Source organism: Silurus aristotelis (genome assembly GCF_946808225.1).
Source record: "Silurus aristotelis genome assembly, chromosome: 5".
NCBI classification, from domain to species: Eukaryota; Metazoa; Chordata; class Actinopteri; order Siluriformes; family Siluridae; genus Silurus; species Silurus aristotelis.
Genome location: NC_139578.1, coordinates 5,555,376 through 5,578,186, shown reverse-complemented (window position 1 = coordinate 5,578,186; position 22,811 = coordinate 5,555,376). Strand labels below are relative to the sequence as shown.

The following is a 22,811-nucleotide window of genomic DNA, read 5'->3' as shown; positions in this document are numbered from 1 at the left end:
ATTTGGATTAGGCTCAAACTCTTATTTGAATGCCTAATTTTTGACAATGAAGTTTCTCCTTTCTTTAGGTGACATATTCAGGTGGCAGTAAGTGCTTCAGCTGCTCCTCAGCTTCTGAGAGAGACAAATGGATGGAAAATATCAAGAGGACTGTTCAACCAAATAAGGTAGGTGTTGCTTTAATGTTCTATTTTCCTTGCTTTTAAGTTCCATTTTCTGTTTTCTCAATGTAGTTCTTAATGTTTGCATTTTGTTTAGAAAACATTTTTATCTTTGCTGCTGTTTGCATTGAATTGATTAATGTTAAAGAAAAATAAATGTTGTGCCAGATAAATTATCAGAATCAGAATCAGGTTTATTGGCCAAGTGTGTTGACACACACAAGGAATTTGGTTCCAGCTGTTAGTGACTCTCAAAAGTACAGACATACAGTGGGTACGGAAAGTATTCAGACCCCCTTAAATGTTTCACTCTTTGTTATATTGCAGCCATTTGCTAAAATCATTTAGGTTCATTCTTCTTCCTCATGAATGTACACATAGCACCCCATACTGACAGAAAAACACAGAATTGTTGACATTGTTGCAGATTTATTAAAAAAGAAAAACTGAAATATCACATGGTCCTAAGTATTCAGACCCTTTGCTCAGTATTTAGTAGAAGCCCCCTTTTGATCTAATACAGCCAGGAGTCTTTTTGGGAAAGATGCAACAAGTCTTTCACACCTGGATTTGGGGATCCTCTGCCATTCCTCCTTGCAGATCCTCTCCAGTTCTGTCAGGTTGGATGGTAAACGTTGGTGGACAGCCATTTTTAGGTCTCTCCAGAGATGCTCAATTGGGTTTAAGTCAGGGCTCTGGTTGGGCCATTCAAGAACAGTCACGGAGTTGTTGTGAAGCCACTCCTTCGTTATTTTAGCTGTGTGCTTAGGGTCATTGTCTTGTTGGAAGGTAAACCTTCGGCCCAGTCTGAGGTCCAGAGCACTCTGGAGAAGGTTTTTGTCCAGGATATCCCTGTACTTGGCCGCATTCATCTTTCCCTCGATTGCAACCAGTCGTCCTGTCCCTGCAGCTGAAAAACACCCCCACAGCATGATGCTGCCACCACCATGCTTCACTGTTGGGACTGTATTGGACAGGTGATGAGCAGTGCCTGGTTTTCTCCACACATACCGTTTAGAATTAAGGCCAAAAAGTTCTATTTTGGTCTCATCAGACCAGAGAATCTTATTTCTCACCATCTTGGAGTCCTTCAGGTGTTTTTTAGCAAACTCCATGCAGGCTTTTATGTGTCTTACACTGAGGAGAGGCTTCCGTCGGGCCACTCTGCCATAAAGCCCCGACTGGTGGAGGGCTGCAGTGATGGTTGACTTTCTACAACTTTCTCCCATCTCCTGACTGCATCTCTGGAGCTCAGCCACAGTGATCTTTGGGTTCTTCTTTACCTCTCTCACCAAGGCTCTTCTCCCCCGATAGCTCAGTTTGGCCGGACGGCCAGCTCTAGGAAGGGTTCTGGTCGTCCCAAACGTCTTCCATTTGAGGATTATGGAAGCCACTGTGCTCTTAGGAACCTTAAGTGCAGCAGAAATCTTTTTGTAACCTTGGCCAGATCTGTGCCTTGCCACAATTCTGTCTCTGAGCTCTTCAGGCAGTTCCTTTGACCTCATGATTCTCATTTGCTCTGACATGCATTGTGATCTGGAAGGTCTTATATAGACAGGTGTGTGGCTTTCCTAATCAAGTCCAATCAGTATAATCAAACACAGCTGGACTCAAATGAAGGTGTAGAACCATCTCAAGGATGATCAGAAGAAATGGAAAGCACCTGAGTTAAATATATGAGTGTCACAGCAAAGGGTCTGAATACTTAGGACCATTTCAGTTTTTCTTTTTTAATAAATCTGCAACAATGTCAACAATTCTGTGTTTTTCTGTCAGTATGGGGAGCTGTGTGTACATTCATGAGGAAGAAGAATGAACTTAAATGATTTTAGCAAATGGCTGCAATATAACAAAGAGTGAAAATTTTAAGGGTGTCTGAATACTTTCCGTACCAACTGTAAATAAAACCTATACATGACAAAACAGACAAGACAAGACAAAAACAGACTATACAAGACAATACAGACAATACAGACAATGGAGACAGTATAGACAGTGTGGGTATTAAATAGGGATACAGATCAGTAATGTACATAAAGTGTGAGAGTGCATGGTAGTGCAAATGACAGTATTGTGTGTCAGGTATGATTAGAGAGTTACTATAAAACTAATTATGCATCAATCATCCTTAGGACAACTGCCGTCGTGCAGAGAATGTGCTACGCCTGTGGATCATCGAGGCCAAAGACTTGCCGCCCAAGAAGAGATACTTTTGTGAGCTGTGTCTAGATGATGTACTTTATGCACGTACCACAAGCAAAATGCGTTCAGATTGCCTATTTTGGGGTGAGCACTTTGAATTTGGTGGTCTGCCTACCATCAACAGCATCACTGTGCATGTGTATCGTGATGCTGACAAGAAAAAGAAAAAAGACAAGAGCAACTATGTTGGATTGGTAAACATCCCAGTGCAGGCTGTAAGTGGGCGCCAATTTGTGGAGAAATGGTACACAGTTAGCACACCTACAAGCAGTAAGGTGAAAGGGGGAGGCCCTTCCATCCGAATCAAGTGCCGTTTTCAGAGTGTCGCAATCCTTCCCATGGAGCTGTACAAGGAATTTGCAGAGTTTGTTACCAACAATTACACTATGCTGTGTTCAGTGCTTGAGCCTGTAATCAGTGTGAGGAATAAAGAGGAGATGGCCAGTGCACTTGTGCATATACTGCAAAGCACTGGCCGGGCAAAGGTATGCACTCTTCATTCTCAACACTTATTTTGGGATCTGGGTATTCTCTTAATTGTTTGAGTTGTGTGAAAATTATTATATTATTTTAAAATGGCATATCTGTTTACCACAGGACTTTCTGACTGACCTGGTCATGTCTGAGGTGGATCGGTGTGCAGATCATGACGTGTTAATCTTTAGGGAGAACACTCTGGCGACCAAAGCCATAGAAGAGTACCTCAAACTTGTGGGACAAAAATATTTGCATGATGCCTTAGGTAAGGAATATATTACCATATTAAAATATTGCAGACACATATTGCTTCCTTCCTGTCTAAAGTTATGTTATTTTATTTATTTTGCTATATTGTTATTGTATTTCAGATGCACTGAAATACAATGGGCTTATGGCAGGGTCGTGTTAATTAATTCCATTGGCTAAATGTAATGTAAAATGCAACAAAAGAAGAACATGAGGATACTAAAACATAGTATCTAAATAATTATTTATGGGGCATTTAGTATATATTAATTGTTAAAAAGTAATTGCCCCATAAACCTCATAAGTTTGCCACTTTTAGCAGCACTTTTAACATCAACCAAATGTTTCCGGTAACTGGTGATATTCTTATCTTTGGAATGGCATTAGCTTTAGCTTTAGTACTGGGATTGTGTCTTACAGAAAGCTACAGTTCCAACTCCTCAGTCCAGGGAACATGATCCTAATAATTCGAATGGTGGACCTTTGAATTTAAACTGGAATTGTATCTGAGAGCCTTGTAAAACTTTTCAGGCTGATATTTCAATAGCTTTCCCTCTTTCTTCCAAAAAATGGCAGTATAGTGTGCTGCATCTTGAGAAATCTTGCCTACATCACATTGCAGGAAATTTTTACATTATTAATAGGGCTGGTCGTAATCAAGCCTGGGTGTGTATAGTCTAACATACATTTGGTTAATTTTCTTATTAACTTTATATTGTGTTTTCTCAAGTTGCTGTCTAAATTAAACATAATTAAAGATCTATAACAATTAATTGTAACAAATGTGCAAAAAAAAAACTCAGGCTTCACTCAGCATGGCCATTTCACCTGAACATGAATATTATATGAACAGAAACATTAACATGAATATGTTTCACCTGATCTAAATATTATGTTTGTCCACCTGACACTTTGTAGTTTGACAAATTGGCAGTTATATTGTTATATTCAAGTTTATTGTAAAATCAGTATCTTTTAAAACATAGTATAAAGCATACTGAATCTATTACAACATTATGGCTTTGTAATAGAAGAGTCCATGTGCGGAACTGGCCTCCCTGCAGTAAAGACTTTTCACAAATTTAAAATATTGGTGCATCATAAAACAAAAACAGAAATCTCAGGTTCAGTACTTTAGTTCAGTACTCAGTCACAGTTCGGTTCAATTTTGTTATTGTTAGGTGTAATAAATGCAAAATGTAAACTTGATTGTCATTATTAATGCAGTTTAAAATTATTAACATTTGTAAACAACAACAGTTTACAATTTAATAACAATTTTAAATAAAATGCCTGCTTGGATAAAAATATATAAAATAATATTTTTAATAATATGTATTAAAAATAAAACAAAAAAAATTTAAATAATGCAATATGCTTCTTATTATATTGATAAAATTTAGTAATCGATTAAATTGGCACAAATAAAATTTATTAACGTAATTAATGTAAAGTTTTCATTAAATAGTTTAAATTTGTTAGACCCCATTTGAGTAATACAGATGTGTATGTAAGTGCGTGTGCGCGCACGCGCGTGTGTGTGTGTGTTACATTTAATATTTAATTTTCTAAAGATGTTCTATTTATTTCAGGATACTTTAACAAATGTCTTCACTTCTTCCATCCTTCATTCATTCACTCCCCCAATATGCAGAATTGTCAGGATTTTCTCCTTTTAGGTGAACTTTGAACTTTGAAGTTATACATGAAACAATATATAGTTAGAATCCATATAGGCTAGACTGTCGTAAAAACTGCAGCAATTTCACGCATGCGCCATGCAATGGTGCCATATTGTGAAAATACAGACAGTCAGAGTTGACCGCCAATAAGGCTGTTAAAAATGCTAAGCTTTTTTTGCATTGCTATGTGAGATACATTAGTGACCATCACCAACTTAGTGATATGAGCATGGAATGCCATATCTGAATATATATGTGGGGCAAGTGGAACGTCAATTAATCATAATTGGCTAATGATCTCTGAGACTATGACTATCTTTGGGGAACAGGCTTACTTGTAGCTCCAATTATGATTGGAGCTACAAGTAAGCCTGTTCCCCAAAGATAGTCATAGTCATACACATAGTCATACACATTTTGTTAGCGTTTCACTTTCGTACACATTAAACATTTTTAGACTATAGGTCTATGGACCTATAGTCTGAAAATGTTTAATGTGTACGAAAGTGAAACGCTAACAAAATGTGAATGATTGCTCTCAAGAAGGTACACAAAAATGAAGAACACTTCACCTGGGGGAAAAATCAGACTGAATGATGAAGTGGAGGAGAATGCTACTTCAATTGATGATTACGTTGACATGTATCTCAGAATAGTAACATGTTCCTTGTTCTTCATAAGCTATGGTATATTTAATTCACTAAAAGCTAGGAAGTAATGCAACTTTTCTGTTAATCTTACTGCAACTATCACAATTCACAGAAAGACATGAAAATGATACCAATTAACTCTGAATTTAATTTTTTGGCAGTTAGTTGGCAATAAATGTATTGGCAGTGTTTTCAAATTCTTCATTTGTCTTTAAGCATTCAAATATTGGTAGAGGTTAGGTACTGATTTACCCGATTATCAGACTGATTATCTGATTGTTAAGTAGATGTTTGCCTATTGAGAGGTTACCAGTACTTTTCAAGGCATAATCAATCATATTTTTTGCTTTTAAGGGGAGTTTATCAAAGCTCTGTATGAGTCGGATGAGAACTGTGAGGTGGATCCTTCAAAGTGCCCCAGCAGCGAGCTGCCTGAGCACCAAAGCAACTTAAAAATGTGCTGTGAACTAGCCTTCTGCAAGATCATCAATTCATACTGGTAATCTCAAACTCACAAATCAGACTATTCATATGTTGAGGAATCTTTGTTAAAAGAAAAAAAAAATACAAGAAGGAAGGACAAGAGTAGCACTGGCCTGGCCAATAAATTTGTTTTTTTTAAGACACATCATCATTGTGGTTAATATGTATATGCTGTGTTGAACAGAACTGCTAAACTTACAAACTGGTAACATAATACTTCTAGGAGTTTTTTTTGTAGTTGTCCTTTCCTTCTTAAGATGTGCTATTGTCAGCACACTAGTAGTCAAAAATATTTTACACTGCTTTTGGCAAGATTGGCAAAAATATCTGTATATGTAATTCTATAATTCAACATTTTGTCAGTGGTATGCATATTTACAGTTTTGTGAAATTGAATGTGCTCCTATTTGAATTCTATGGTTTTGCTGTTTTTAGATTTTGAGTTTGTTCACTTTGGGAACACTTCCACGTGTCCATGCTCACGTGTGTAACCTGTCCAATGTCAAGGCATCACAACCAGGAAGCTAAAAAAGCACATGCGGTGGAGATGATGCTAGCCTCTGAAATGGAAGGAAGCACTGCAGGGATTCAGGGAGTGTAGTCTGGAGACGCAGCATCTCATTCCCTAAGGGAATCAGGGTTACATACGTAACCTAAAGACGCTGCCTCTCAGGAACTCGAGCTGCGTCAAAAACGCTTTGGGAACGAGTGTCCAATACGGCCAGACTGACTAGTACCTGCCAAGTGTGGATGGGCACAGCTAGGCCGAAGGACGGAGTGGCCTTAAGGCTCAAAGGAAGGCTTAGACAGGGCCTCCAGAATTAGGGGCCAGGTCCCACAAAGGGTCTCTAGGTCACACTTGAGGTCAAACTTGCCCAGCGACTGCTCAGCAAGCGGAGCACGTTTAGCCGCAATAGCCGACACCACACAGTGAACAGGCACCATTTTGCAGCATACAACCTCTTCGTGGATGGAGCTCTGGAGGTAGTGTAGTTTCCACTACCTCAGCAAAAGCCCCTTAGGGGCCAAAGCCACACTCTCCATAACTCTGGGCAGAGGTGTGACCACCGTGCTCCCTGCCTGAGGTAGAAGATCCTTCCTGGGAGGATTCTCCTAAGGAGGTTTCTCGAGAAGGGCTACCAGATCCGCAATTTATGGTCTGCCCGGCCACATCTCTCTCCAGAGAGGGTAAATGTGGGAAAACCAGAGGGGACAGTGCCATGTCTCTTTAGTCGCAAACAGGTCAACTTGTGCTCTGTAAAATTTCCTCCATATCTGCTCCACCACGTCTGGGTGGAGCCTCCATTCCCCGGGTCTCTGCCATTTCCTTGAGAGGGCGTCTGCTCCCTGATTTAGGTACCCTGGGTTATATGCTGCCCTCACAAAGAGCAATTTTCCTAGGGCCTACCTGACATGTCAGCCTGTATAGGGGGCAAGATTGCAGACTCCCCCAGGTGGTTGATGTAGGAGACCACTGGTGTGTTGTCTGTATGGATCAGCACATGGCGGCCTCTTGGACTGGGAAATTGGTGAAATGGAGCCCGATCCACAGACCTTTACCGCCCCATCCCGTTGTTAGCGTTACGCGATGATAAGGAGCTCCCAACACAGGGCCCTAAGTGAGGAACCTCGGTTCTCTCCACATGTCTAAGGCCCGTAGGTTCTCTATACTGAAGAAAGCTCACTCTTCTTGGCATTTAGTCTTACAAACAGAAGGACCAGATATTGGTAAGCTTTGGCCCTGAAAGCAAACCTCAAGAAGTTCCTGTGTGAAGGAAGGATGGATATGTGAAGAAAAGTGTCCTTGAGATCTATAATGACAAATGAGTCCTCGGATCTGATTTGAGACACAACCTGCTTAAGGGTGAGCATCTTAACCCTGAGCCTCAGTAGTAAGCAGTTGAGCTGACACAGATCCAGAATGGGACGGAAACCCCCCCCATCCTTCTTGGGAACTATAAAGTACTGGGTGTAGAACCACCTCAGTGGCCTCCTTCCTTAAGACAGTGTGTACTTCTTGTTCCATGACCAGAGCCTGCCTGTTGACCCGGGGAGACAAGACTCAAACTGAATCGAGTAGCCCCTCTTTACAGGGTGCACAACCCACTTAGACATGTCTGGCAGAAGTTTCCAGGCTGCCAGATAGTCTCTTAAGGGATTTAGTCTCTCGAGACTGATCTCTGGTATGCCTAGAGTGGCCGGAGTTGTGCTTTTCAGCCATTCTAGGGTCCTACTGAGAGGTGGCGAGCCCCCCATCCACTACGGTAGAGATCGCTGTGCCCTGAAACACCATATTTGGCAGGGTTATCAAACTGACCTCGTGAGAGTTGAGGAGGGATGGGCATTGTATACTGAGGTGCACAACCCCCCCCCAGCATAGGCCCCTGACCTGTAAGGGTCTCTGGGCGGAAGCCCTCTTATTGAAGATAACGGTCCTCAGATCTGTCAGCTCCTTGGGTCGCCCAGGGTCCCTAGCAGGGAGGGTCCCTAGAGTGGCGATGCTCTGTTTTTGGGTGTCACATCGCCTGCTTGTGCCCCGTGAAGCAGCCCCATAGGAGCGGCAAGAGAGGAAGCGCTGGAACGCTGTCTGCAGTTTTGCCTCCTTAAACCTGTCATTGACCGTATTCACCGAGTATGGGCTGCTCCAGTACCTGGACACCTCAGTGTGCAGGTCCAGGAAAAAAGGCAGACCAAGCGATTTCAAACTTGGCGACAGCACAAGTCACCACCTCTCAAACAGGACTGGCTGTGAGGGAGTGTCAGCAGGTTCTCTGGCATCCATACCCTCCCCCTACTCGGAGGAAGAGAGATAGAGCGCAGTGTAAAAAGCTGCTTTACCTCAGCAGAAGCTGGGCCCTTATCGAAGAGTGTTCTGCGGGACACCCTGCCAGTGACATCGCGCGTTCCTGTTGGACAGATTAAACACGTGATTCAGAGTCTGGACATGCGAAATCGTTACGAAAAAAGCAGTGGTGAAGCAGCTCGAGTTTGTGAAAAGGAACTATTGCAACTGCCCTTAATTTATCAAACAAACAGTTTACACAAAACCACTTCAGTAAACTATACTATTTTTAACTGATAGGATTATACAGTTTTTGCGTACTGTGCTGATGTTTCGCCTTCATCTGTGACACCACTGCGTTTTTTTTTTTGTTGGTTTTTTTTGTTTGTTTTTGGTTTAGTTTTTTTATGTGCTCCTGCATCACTGTGGTACTTCCATGCCACACAAGCTCCACTTTGCATAACTGGGATGACTTGGGACGCACACTTGTTCCTGCTGCCGGTTGACCCTGTACTTTTTCCTACTGTGTGTGCTGTCTGCCATTTTCGGAAGCAGCTGTGCAGCACAACTAATCGATAACAGCATTCATTGACATATTTATGGAGTTTGTTTGTATTGTGAAGTGACGTCACTCACGACCAACAGGGGAATTGCCAGTAATAGACGATTTTGCTGAATGTTTAGAACTTTTTAACTGTTTTGACAAGAACGCCTGTCAGTGTCATGGTGGACATAGCAACAATAACTGTATTTACCTTGATCCATGTAGAGTATGAACTGTCATCAGCTTGCTGTGTGAGCTTTGCTTTTGAATTTTGGCAAGCTACATATGTGACAGAGAAAGTGAAAAAGCGACTACTGTATAAGAAAATTCAGGATTGATAGCTTGCTAAATAAAAAACAAACACATTAATTTTCCAGAAAATAAATATGAAAAATATAAGACTTTATATATTTATAAATATTGACATGAAATGAACAGCTTTATAGAGATTTATGAAAACCATTAACTGTGTTTTTATTACATTTTTCTTGACTTATTTCATTGCTTTATTTTGCATGCTCTCTCAAATAGTGTTTTTCCACGTGAGCTGAAGGAGGTGTTTTCCTCATGGAAGCAACAGTGCCAAGCTCGGGGGAAGCAGGACATTAGCCAGCGACTAATCAGTGCTTCACTATTTCTCCGCTTTCTCTGTCCAGCCATCATGTCACCATCCCTCTTCAATCTCATGCAGGAGTATCCCGATGACCGTATCTCACGCACACTCACCCTCATTGCTAAAGTTATCCAGAATCTCGCCAACTTCACCAAGTATGCAATGCACCTTCATATGGAAATGCATGCTTTAAGAAATTTTATTTGAAGGGTTTCAGATTTTAGCATATTATGCTGTTCTAGAACTAAATATTTTGCTGTTCTGAATTAATGTTTAACTAATGTGTTTAATACATTCTAGACATACATTCTTTCTACAAGTTACAAAGAGTAAAGCTATGTAAAAAAAAAATCATAAAATTTCTATCTCATAATGTTGTCCTTAGGTTTGGCAACAAAGAGGAGTACATGGCCTTCATGAATGATTTTCTGGAGCATGAGTGGGCAGGCATGACCCGCTTCCTGCTGGAGATCTCCAACATTGAAACCATCTCTAACACACCAGGCTTTGAGGGATACATTGACTTAGGCCGTGAGCTCTCTCTACTGCATGCCCTCCTGTGGGAGGTCGTGTCTCAGCTAGACAAGGTACAGAACTGTCAATTAAGATTTCCTCTGGAAGCTCAGGAAAGTAAATAGAATATAAATATAAAATGTACATTTATAGATGTGTCTATATGAGTCCCAAGTTTATAGGGAAACATAAATTATTATTTTACCTTATTAAAAGTAGTAGCAGTATGATCAGGGGGCAACTAAGGACTGCAGCAGAACTAGCTAAAACAGCATAACTACCGTGATTTCCAGACTATAAAGCGCACCCATATAAAACCCACACCCACTGAATTTTACAAATATTTTTATTTTTAACATAAAGAAGCTGCACCTGTCTACACTAATGTTACTTTACACAGGCTTTAACGAAAGACAGTGTCTGTTACACGGTGTAACGGGTGAAATATGTTGAGCTTCCTTTAGGAGCATAGCGGTATTTTGGGAATAGCCTGGTACAGCATTTTTCCCGTATTACCGCGTGTGTTTAAGACGAGGATTATGTCCTTATTATTTTTTTTTATGCTCATTTCTAAATTCCTTTGACTAACCCATAACGCTGTTGCCAAGAAAAATAAAAAAGCATGAGTTTTGGAAACCTGTCTGTGCTTATATGATTTCTGTTGCAACTGGAGTTAGTGAGCTCTCCCTTCACCCAGACTCAACGCTTTACAACGGCTTGTATCTAAACAGTAGCCTACCAAGAAAGTCATTGTTCACTGTCTTCCTCCTTCCTTTCACAACTATTTCTCTCGGGAGTTTATCTTTTGGCATCGTCGTGCGTTTAAAAAAAGTTTTTTTCTCCCGATGCCATGCAGCTCAGAACACAGGTGAGGTGCGTTTTTTCGTTTCCGTACGGAAATTTTATTGGTCTAATGTTATGTCGCTCAGTTTTTTGGATTGAAGTTTGTGAAACCGGGAAAAACCCAGGAAAAATCCATAAATTAGCCGCTTCGTTGTTTAAGCCACGGGGTTCAAAACTTAGGAAAAAAGTAGCGGCTTATAGTCCGAAAAATACGGTAGAAGGGAGATTCAGAAGGTGACAGACATGAGGGATCTTCACGAAAGGCTTGAGTAAACAAATATATTTTCTTTCAAGAATTAAACACTGAGACTGTGTCTGAGTCAAGATCACTAATTTGAAGGCTGTTCCATTAATGTAGGGCTTTGTAAAGTGCTTTGTAATGCTTTTGTTCACCTCTCTACTGTAGTCTTCACTTAGAGGTATCAACAAATAGCCAGCACCTTATGACCAAGGTCTGTTACTGTTGCACATTGTAAGATAGAATGACCAGCTCGAGATAATGTCTAATCAGAAGGCCTATTTCAAGCTACATGTGGTCAGAGCAAAAGTACTCCTGCCTTATCAGAATTTATCTGAATGAAGTTATCAAGCATTCACTGTCTAATGTCCTTTACAAATTCATTAACATTATTAATCAAAATCAGAAAGAGCTTAATTTCCAAGTATGTTTGCACTTAAAAGAATCTTGTTTTGGTTGCAGGAGCTTCCAGTTGCACATAAAAAAAAAAATAATAATAATAATAATAAAAAAGAATTAAAAAAGTGTTATTGCACATTTTTGTAAAGAAAAATAAACAGAATTATTGCACAGAATAATACAAAAGTAAATGAGTAAAAATGGTATTGCTCATATTTATTTTTATTGCACAATGCAGACAGCATTTAAGTGTTAATGAGGTAGGTTACTTTAGGAAGGAAGGAAGAATTTTCTTGTGCCTGGCTGGTGTTCGGTGCTCTGTAGCATCAGCCATACGACAAAATTTGTAAAAGCATATGGATTGGATGTGAGGAATTCAGTGTGATTTTCCAAGTCCTTTTTCTCACTCTGGATGTATACAGTTCTTAAAGAGTGGGCAGGGGAGCATTATGCCTGTTATCTTCTATGAAGATCGAAATATACAGTATATTAATCTAACAGCAAACTTTTAATCCACTGACATAAGAGAGCTAATATTTAACAGTCTTATCTTCAGATGTAAGCTGGCTTTGTATTCAGTCTTATCTAATGTAATGTTAATTAAGTTGAAGAAACAAATTTTCTGAGAATTTCTACATTTTGGTTTCGCTTGGGGGGAATAGACACTGTCTTAGTATTGTGAATCCTGAGTGATGACTTGGTCAGACATGGCAACAGTACTCACGTCCTTTACTTAAATAGAAGTACAGATACTTATGTTTTAAAAGACTGGTAAAAGTTGAAGTTCTGACTAAATTTTTTTACTCAAGTTAAAGTAAAGAAGTTTGGGCTCTGACATGTATTTAAGTCAAAAGACATTACTACCTGTTTTAGTGTCATGCTGGTAACTGGACCTCACATCATATTATATATATTAATACAAAAGAATAAAACATTTTGTTATCTATTGAATGTATCCTGGCTGAACATCCACTATATAGAACACAAGCAAATGATGATCAGGAATGTCTTTGTTCTCAGTCATTTTTACATCGCTGACTCTATCTGTCTCATCCACGTTAACCCCAGACTTCTTGTTGCCTTCTTCCTTGCTTTTTGTTAGCTTCATAAGCTAGCCTATGTCTGCGGTGTGTGTGAGCCAGGAAATTGGTACACCAGTAGATTATTGAAGATTGAGGTAGATTGAAAAAGCAATGCAATGACAAGAAAAAGGTTGATGGCCTGAAAATAATGCACAATGGGAGAAAATTATGGATCATGTTACCAAATAGATTAAAACTAATGTAATGAGTCTGGTTTAAGAATGTAAGAAGTAGAAAGTACAGATATTTGTGTAAAAACATGTAATGTGTGAAAGTAAAAAGTTAGTGATGTAAAGTACTGATACCAGAAAAATCTACTTAAGTACTGTAACAAAGTATTTGTACTTCATTACTTCCCATCTCTGGACTTAGCAGATATTCAGTTTAGCCTGCTTGGCATTGGCTCTGGAGTGTCACCACTTAACGAGTTCTATTCTCATGCTTTGAGCTGTACTACAAGAAATGAGAGCACGATCCTGAGTAGAGAGGATGTTGTCTCGCCTTAACAGAACAGCCAGCCTTGCCCTTATAATTTCTCCATTTATCTTTAGAGCCCACGTTGTTAAAACTTTTTTTTTTTTTTTTTAGTTTTTTTTATTATTATTTATTTTATTTTTATTTCATTTTACCAAGAACAGGGGAATTTTCTGTGGAAGAGGTCTTAGTCTAATAATTTTCCTTTTATATGTGTTGAGTGCAAGTACTTAATCTTGATGATAGATCATGGACATTTTCTTTCTTATTTAACTCATTGAAATGCAGTGACACTTTCCTTCCTTTGTTAACTCTCAATAGTTAGTATTTGTGATTTTTAGTTTTCATATAACATTTCATGGTAACCTTTATAATTATTGCATTGAATACAGGTTACAATATGTTATTTAAAGTGCTCATGTAAAAAGGATTAAAATGGAATGTGTAATCTTGGTTCCCACACCTCTAACCTGGCTCTAACTTCTGCTGGTCCTGGGCCTTATAGGTTTTGACTTCATTAATCTCTCCATATGATAAGTTTACCTTTGGTCATTATATCTGTGATTCCTACATCATAGATATTCAGTCTTGATATTTGGCCTGGACGCATGCACTGCATTTTATCTTTCAGTTCCACCATTTTAATTGGTTTATTTTGGAATGGCTCATATTTTTTGCAAGCATGTATTACTTTTTCTATTTATTCCTAATCTTTGTTTTCTTTGTCCCCATTCCCATCTTCTTTTCTCTCTTTTTTTCACCTTTCTTATTTTGCTCCCTCTATTTTTCTGCCTGACGTAATGTGTCTCCATGGTTCTGCTGTTCCACCACCAATGCATTATGGTGTCTCTTGGCCCTCTCCTTCCTTAAACCACTTGGACTGAAAAAACACACCAACCCCAGGGTGACAATTCCTTCCTGCAGGCAACAGTGGCCAAACTGGGGCCTCTGCCCCGTATCCTGGGTGACATCACACGGTCACTGTCCAGCCCCACACCAATCCAGCAGCAGCTGAGACACTTCCAAGATCACGGCTCCACCCACAACATCAATGGCAGTGTCTCTTCAGGACTGCAGAGGATATTTGAAGACCCAGATGGCAGGTAAATAGCCTTACCTGTAAGAAAACCTGCTCCTGCTACATGTTAATAGGATTTGCTAGACTAAGAGGATTTAAAATTGCTTTAAATAGCTTACATATGCAGCGTTAGCTGAGCAGTTATTAGAGACTTTAGTGATTTATTTTTTATTTTTACAGTGAAATTCAGAATGCAAAATTTCCAGTTCATGAACATGCAGATGTTCTGTCACATGAAAAGCCCCCCTTACAGTGCCAACAGCAATCCCTGCATAGCATGAGCTTCTCTGACAAGGAGCAAAAGAGCCACCTCCCTAATGGGCGCAGCATCTCCCTGATGGACCTACAGGACTCTCAGCTTCTTCATGAAGCCCAATCAAGAATAGGCCGCATAGGTTCACAAGCATCCATTGGCCCACTTCCTCCCCCTCTCCCACACCTCCATCATCACCATCCACAGCAACAGCAGGCCAAAGTGGTCACACTAAGGGAAAACATACCTCAGAGTGCACCACAAGTACGTCGGCCTCTGCAACCATCTTTGAGCCAGCAGCGCAGTCTACAGCCACTCTGCTTTAAGAACCCTGTATACCAGCTAAGCAACACTCACGCACTGCACTCAGCACAGGTGTTGCTTCAGGTCCACTCCAGCTCAGAGAACCTGAGCACAGCAAGCTCACACAGTGTCAGCCCTAGCAATACACCCAGGAAAGGTTTGCCCTCCACCACTAATCAGGAAGAGGAGGAAAAACACTCTCTCTGCTGGCATACAGCTTTAGTTGACACCCAGTCAGGGCCACAAGTAATGGCTGTGGCTAGGCAGAGTGGTGCGGGTACAGCTCACATTGTAAAGGTGGAACAGCAAAGTAGGGCAAATGAAGGGATGTCACGCTCATTACCACATGGCACCTCACAGCACAGCAGCAGCAGTGTCCATACAGACTCTCAACAGCAAAGTGAAGCTTGCTCCAGACAGCAGTCATTCTGCTCTCGAGACAGTCCCATTCCAAGCAACAGAACTAACAGACAGGTATGCACATTCATTTTTATATGTATTGCAAAAAGTATGTGGACACCTGATTTAACATCACATTTTAAAACCATGGACAGGGATATAGTTGTTTTCTCTCTGCTGTTATAACAGCCTCCATTTTTTTAGGAAAGAGATTCTAAAATGTGACCCTAGGAATTTTTGCCCATTTAGACACAAGAGCATAAGTAAATTCAGGTACTGATGTCTGGCAAGAAGGCCAAGTCTACAGTGCATGCTTCAAATCATTCTGAATATTTTTTTCTTAGGTCAAGTCTGTGCTATGTGCAGAACACTTGACTTGTTCCACAGCATCCTAAGTTAAACCATGTCTTTGTCAACCTCATACCTGTTAATTTTATTATTTTTGAAAGCATCTTTGCTTTACAGAATTTCAATATATTAAACTATATATTATGTATAAACTATATACTATGTGTGTCTGTTTCTGTGTGTGTGTGTGTGTGTGTGTGTGTGTGTGTGTGTGTGTGTGTGTGTGTGTGTGTGTGTGCGCCCATAGGTTCACTCTCCTGTCGAGTCAGTCACCATGTCCCCTGTGGAGCGTACGGCAGCATGGGTCCTGAATAATGGCCAGTACGAGGAGGATGAGGAGGAAGGAAGGAGCAAGAAGGAAAGCAGGCATGTGGAGAAGGTACTCATCGAAGCTTCTAGAGACAAAACTGCTCCAATAAAAGCCCAAAACATTTTAAGATATTTCAATTTGGCATGACATCACAAAAGAATGTTTACTTATTATTATGATGCTTAACAGACTGTACAGTAATTGATCAATAAATTATTTTCACCCTTATATGTATAAAAATGTAGATGTAATATTTTCCTTTTCTTCTTACTATTATTAACTAATGTAGTATGAGCAAGAGATCATTAAGCTGAAAGAGAGGCTGCGTGTGTCTGGTCGCCGCTTAGAAGAGTATGAACGGCGGCTTGTGGCACAAGAGCAGCAAATGCAGAGGCTGTTGCTGGAGTACAAGACTCGCCTGGAGGAAAGTGAGGAACGTTTGCACCGGCAACAGGAAGAGAAAGACAGCCAAATGAAGAGCATTATCTGCAGGTATGTGTGTACAATATACTAAATTCAATGCAAAGTGAATGTCAAACTCAGTTTTCAGATGGGTCACTCTGACATTTTTATGTATTGTAAAGGCCACAACTATTTAAAGGGGGGTTAAATTTATTTACAGTGTTAAAGAGTTGGATGGATTCTCATGCTAAACAAGACCAAAGTTTAAAAATCTATTTGTGACAGACATATTTTTGTGCCAGATTCATCCTGCTGGATTTGTATAGGTTCTGTAAACTTTATTGATCTTTTTATTATTATTATTATTATTTTTTTTTTTTTAAGTATGGGCTTTCATGACATCATGAAGGGTGTAATTATTTGTATGGGCACTCCTTCCAGAAGAGCATGCTCACACAGTAGCCAGAGCGAGATAAAGAGAATGCCAATCATTGTGCTCTATTCGATGACTGAAGTTGTCGGCAGCGCTGTACAGCACTTGCTTGAGAAGAATGTCTCCAAGAACTGTGTTTTTGGATGTGAGGGAGTGATAACTTTGTTCAGTACTTACCATATAGACACATCCTGCTTTAGTTGTTGTTCCTGATGTTCTTGATGTTCAATTTCAGATTCAGGATTCAATTCTGGTTTATCAAATAAATAACTAAGTAAAGTAATTAGGGCTGTAACGATTCCTCGAGTAATTCAATTACAAAATTTTTTTGTTTAGTCTATTTAACTGCACACGGAGCAGAGCAGTTCTCATGGAACTTTATTACTCAGGCACCATCCGTTAAACCCAAAAAAATTTACGATCAATAGAATCGCTTGGTGTTAAACTAAGATTCCGATCTCTTTAGAGAACTCTGTCTAACAATCAGCTCTGGAGGAGACGGAACAAGACAGGTAAAGCAGAGGAGGCCTCGTTCATACACCTTCATACTTCAGGCCAACAACATGGGTCTAGTGGATGCACTAGAAATGTCGCATGTTTACGAAAAAAGGCAGAATTGTGAGAAAAAAACATCTGAATTAGGCATAACTTTTTTTCTATGTGGCAGAAACGGGCTTTCATAGGATTCAGTCCAAAGAAAGTGACAAAGTTTCCAAAGTTTGGGATAATTTCAAACTAAAACATACGTTTAATTTAATTTTATTTATTTTATTTTTTTTCAAAGAGAAATTAAGTAAAATTTTTATTTATAATTTTTGTATGTATTTATATTATTTATGTATTTATATTTTGATTGTCTTATCTTCTTTATCCGATTACCCGATTAATTGTTGAAATAATCGGTAAAATACTCTAAAATTACTAAAATAATCAGCAACAGCCCTAAAAGTAAATAAAATATTTTTTTGTCTGTGTATCCTATAGCAGTAGTTACTTGTTTCCGATATACACAGTTACAGTTTACAGATGCAATATGCAGCATTATGACCTTTAAAATGTGTAATTATTTTGGTTGTTGAGAAATATCAGATCTGTGTTCAATTACTATTTGAAATAAAATATGCCTGTGGTTAAACCCTTTCCTCAAACTTTACAAATGGCATGGTCCAAGTCAAGTTATTACTATTTAACATATTTAGTTTTGTGTCATAATATTGACAAAATTTGCATTCCATTTCATTCTATTACAAATTATTTTATCCATTATATTCTATCTAATTTGAAGTAAAAAAAAAATTTTAATGCTCTGTTTTTTGCTGTTCTGCACATGCTGCAATTAAATGTTATGATAATGTTAAATCTGCTTTAATGTTTATTTCTTGGGTATTAGTGCAATACATGCTATTTCGGAATCTTTTGCTTCTCTCCTCATGTTGCTGTTCTTATTACTGTGGCATTTCACAGAATTCTCATTTAAAGATATGTCAATACATCCCCTTTTCACTCTCTCTCTCTCTCTCTCTCTCTCTCTCTCTCTCTCTCTCTGTGTATATATATATATATATATATATATATATATATATATATATATATATATATATATATATATATATATATATATATATATATATATATATATATAAAATCACAACAGGTTAATGATAGTGGAGGAGGAGCTGAAAAGAGACCATGCAGAGATGCAGGCAGTTATAGATGCAAAGCAGAAGATCATAGATGCACAGGTAGGTAAAGCAGCAATCATGAACATTTGTCACCAGGTTCACCTGTATATTTGATGTTTTTATGGTACTTGGAGTAAAGGAAGACAAAGAGATGTGGTGGTGGAATGAGGAAAGCATAAGGAGAAAGAGGTTGGCAAAACAGAATTGGGATCGACAGAGTGATGAGAAAAGTAGGCAGGAGTACAAGGAGATGCGGCAGCAGGTAAAAAGGGATGTGGCGAAAGCCAAGGTAAAGGCATATGAGGAGCTGTAGGAGAAGTTGGACACTAAGGAAGGAGAAAAGGATTTGTACAAATTGGCAAGGCAGAGAGACCGAGCTGGTAAGGATGTGCTGCAAGTAAGAGCAATAAAGGATGGAGATAAAAATGTGTTGACTAGTGAGGAGAGTGTGTTGAGAAGATTTTGAGCAGCTGATGAACAAGCAAAATAAAAGAGAGTGAAGGTTGGATGATGTGGCGATGGTGGAAGGAAGAAAGTGAGAGCAGCGATTAAGAGGACGAAGAGTGGAAAGTCGGTTGGACCAGATGACATACCGGTAGAAGCATGGAGATGTTTAGGAGAGATGGCATTGGAGTTTTTAACCAGGTTGTTTAACAAGATCTTGGAAGGTGAGAGGATGCCTGAGGAATGGAGAAGAAGTGTGCTGGTACCGATCTTTAAGAATAAGAAAGATATGCAGACCTTCAGTAACTACAGGGGAATTAAGTTGATCAGTCAGAACATGAAGTTATGGGAAAGAGTAGTGGAAACCAGACTGAGGGAGGAGGTGAACATCTTTGCGCAGCAGAATGGTTTCATGCCGAGGAAGAGCACCACAGATGCCTTATTTGCTTTGAGAATGTTGATGGAGAATTATAGAGAAGGTCAGAAGGAGTTGCATTGTGTGTTTGTGGATTTAGAGAAAGCATATAACAGAGTGGCAAGAGAGGAGTTGTGGTATTGTATGAGGAAGTCAGGTGTGTCAGAGAAGTATGTGAGGGTGGTGCCGGACATGTATGAGGACAGTGTGACAGCAGTGAAGTGTGCAGTAGGAACGACAGACTGGTTCAAGGTGAAGGATGGACTGCATCAAGGATTGGCAGTTTGATGGACAGGTTGATGGACGAGGTTACAGGGAGAAGAGGTGGAGAAGGTGGAGGAGATCAGGTACCTGGGGTCAACAGTGCAAAGTAATGAAGAGGGCAGGCAGGGTGGAGTGGGTGGAGAAGAGTGACAGGAGTGATTTGTGATTGAAGAGTGTCTGCAAGAGTAAAAGGGAAAGTTTATAGGACTGTGGTGAGACCTGCGATGTTTTTGTTTTAGAGCTGAAGATGTTGAGGTTTTTGTTGGGAGTGACCACAATGGACAGGATTAGAAATGAGTGTATTAGAAGGACAGCGCATGTAGGACGTTTTGGAGACAAGGTAAGGAAGGTGAGATTGAGATGGTTTGGACATGTGCAGAGGAGGGAAATAGGGTATATCGGTTGGAGAATGCTGAGTGTGGAGCTGCCAGGAAGAAGGAAAAGAGGACGACCACGGAGGAGGTTCATGGATGTGGTGAGGGAAGACATGCAGGTAGTTGGTGTGAAAGAGGCAGATGTAGAGGACAGAGGGGTATGGAGACGAAAGAAGAGGAAGAAGATATATATATGTGTGTTTGTGTGTGTGTGTATATATATATATATATATATATATATATATATATATATATATATATATATATATATATATATATATATATATATATATATATATATATATATAGTGAGGAAAATAAGTATTTGAACACCCTGCTATTTTGCAAGTTCTCCCACTTAGAAATCATGGAGGGGTCTGAAATTGTCATCGTAGGTGCATGTCCACTGTGAGAGACATAATCAAAAAAAAAAAAGAAAAATCCAGAAATCACAATGTATGATTTTTTTAACTATTTATTTGTATGATACAGCTGCAAATAAGTATTTGAACACCTGTCTATCAGCTAGAATTCTGACCCTCAAAGACCTGTTAGTCTGCCTTTAAAATGTCCACCTCCACTACATTTATTATCCTAAATTAGATGCACCTGTTTGAGGTCGTTAGCTGCATAAAGACACCTGTCCACCCCATACAATCAGTAAGTATCCAACTTCTAACATGGCCAAGACCAAAGAGCTGTCCAAAGACACTAGAGACAAAATTGTACACCTCCACAAGGCTGGAAAGGGCTACGGGGAAATTGCCAAGCAGCTTGGTGAAAAAAGGTCCACTGTTGGAGCAATCATTAGAAAATGGAAGAAGCTAAACATGACTGTCAATCGCCCTCGGACTGGGGCTCCATGCAAGATCTCACCTCGTGGGGTCTCAATGATCCTAAGGAAGGTGAAAAAATCAGCCCAGAACTACACAGGAGAAGCTGGTCAATGACCTGAAAAGAGCTGGGACCACCGTTTCCAAGGTTACTGTTGGTAATACACTAAGATGTCATGGTTTGAAATCATGCATGGCACGGAAGCTTCCCCTGCTTAAACCAGCACATGTCCAGGCACGTCTTAAGTTTGCCAATGACCATTTGGGTGATCCAGAGGAGTCATGGGAGAAAGTCATGTGGTCAGATGAGACCAAAATAGAACTTTTGGGTCATAATTCCACTAAACGTGTTTGGAGGAAGATGAGTGAATGATGAGTACCATCCCAAGAACACCATCCCTACTGTGAAGCATGGGGGTGGTAGCATCATGCTTTGGGGGGGGGTTTCTGCACATGGGACAGGGTGACTGCACTGTATTAAGGAGAGGATGACCGGGGCCCTGTATTGCGAGATTTTGGGGAACAACCTCCTTCCCTCAGTTAGAGCATTGAAGATGGGTCGAGGCTGGGTCTTCCAACATGACAATGACCCGAAGCACACAGCCAGAATAACCAAGGAGTGGCTCTGTAAGAAGCATATCAAGGTTCTGGCATGGTCTAGCCAGTCTCCAGACCTAAACCCAGTAGAGAATCTTTGGAGGGAGCTCAAACTCCGTGTTTCTCAGTGACAGGCCAGAAACCTGACTGATCTAGAGAAGATCTGTGTGGAGGAGTGGGCCAAAATCCCTCCTGCAGTGTGTGCAAACCTGGTGAAAAACTACAGAAAATGTTTGACCTCTGTAATTGCAAACAAAGGCTACTGTACCAAATATTAACATTGACTTTCTCAGGTGTTCAAATACTTATTTGCAGCTGTATCATACAAATAAATAGTTAAAAAATCATATATTGTGATTTCTGGATTTTTTTTTAGATTATGTCTCTCACAGTGGACATGCACCTACGATGACAATTTCAGACCCCTCCATGATTTCTAAGTGGGAGAACTTGCAAAATAGCAGGGTGTTCAAATACTTATTTTCCTTACTGTGTATATATATATATATATATATATATATATATATATATATATATATATATATATATATATATATATATATATATATATATAAATAATTTATGAGAGAGACAGAGAGAGAGAGAGACAGAGAGAGGCTGAGGGCTTGTTGTAACTGTGTCCCACTCAAATGCAGGTCTCTAAACGTGCTCAGGTTATGTACGCAGGCAAGTATGAGTAGTGCATCACACTCTGGAACTGCAGCACGACAGCTATGCTTGTGAGCACCACCCAAACCCAACATCCATGCCTGGCTACAACTTCAGTTTTTTTGTTTTCAGGTTTAACCCCTGAGTGAGAATCAAGAGTACAGTTTCCTACATACAGTTTAGAAAAAGGGAAGGAGTGACATACTCAAAAGTATTTGCTTTTCATAATAATAAATATATTAAGGGTCTAGTATAATAATAATGTGGTCTGCTGTAAATCTAACATAGTGCTTTGACTCCTTCATTTAAGCAGGAGGTTGCATTTTTAACAAATATTTTTCTCTTCAGTAGGGTATTGATGTCTCTAAAACAAAGTTAGAGGCAGTTTGTATCATGGCTTACATTAAATACACCAGGTTTGGTTTAAGATGGAAAAAAAATATCTCCAAAAGGAAGCGGCAAAATTAACATCAAGGAACTCTACTTTACACAAAAGTTGAAACTGCAAACAAATTAGCAGTTATAGTCGAGAAGAGTTCAAACAGAAGTATACACATGGAATTTATGAAACAAGAGTGATTAGGATAAAGGTTGAAATGCTCAAATACTAAATAA

General features: G+C 39.6%; 1 protein-coding gene across 9 annotated transcripts in view; it reads left to right on the top strand.

Moving 5' to 3' along the window:
* rasal2 (RAS protein activator like 2) overlaps positions 1-22,811 on the top strand; it is an 85,614-nt gene that overhangs the window by 56,656 nt on the left and 6,147 nt on the right. For 6 of the 9 annotated variants that reach the window (XM_083541636.1, XM_083541635.1, XM_083541634.1 and 3 more), the window contains exons 7-17: positions 69-167; positions 2,294-2,848; positions 2,961-3,105; positions 5,776-5,920; positions 9,762-9,998; positions 10,229-10,430; positions 14,296-14,495; positions 14,651-15,500; positions 16,021-16,152; positions 16,373-16,575; positions 18,573-18,660. In XM_083541636.1, coding sequence (XP_083397762.1) covers positions 69-167; positions 2,294-2,848; positions 2,961-3,105; positions 5,776-5,920; positions 9,762-9,998; positions 10,229-10,430; positions 14,296-14,495; positions 14,651-15,500; positions 16,021-16,152; positions 16,373-16,575; positions 18,573-18,660 — 2,856 coding nt within the window. The remainder of the gene's footprint in view (positions 1-68; positions 168-2,293; positions 2,849-2,960; positions 3,106-5,775; positions 5,921-9,761; positions 9,999-10,228; positions 10,431-14,295; positions 14,496-14,650; positions 15,501-16,020; positions 16,153-16,372; positions 16,576-18,572; positions 18,661-22,811) is intronic. The other 3 variants (XM_083541637.1, XM_083541632.1, XM_083541633.1) reach the window with 2 other exon arrangements.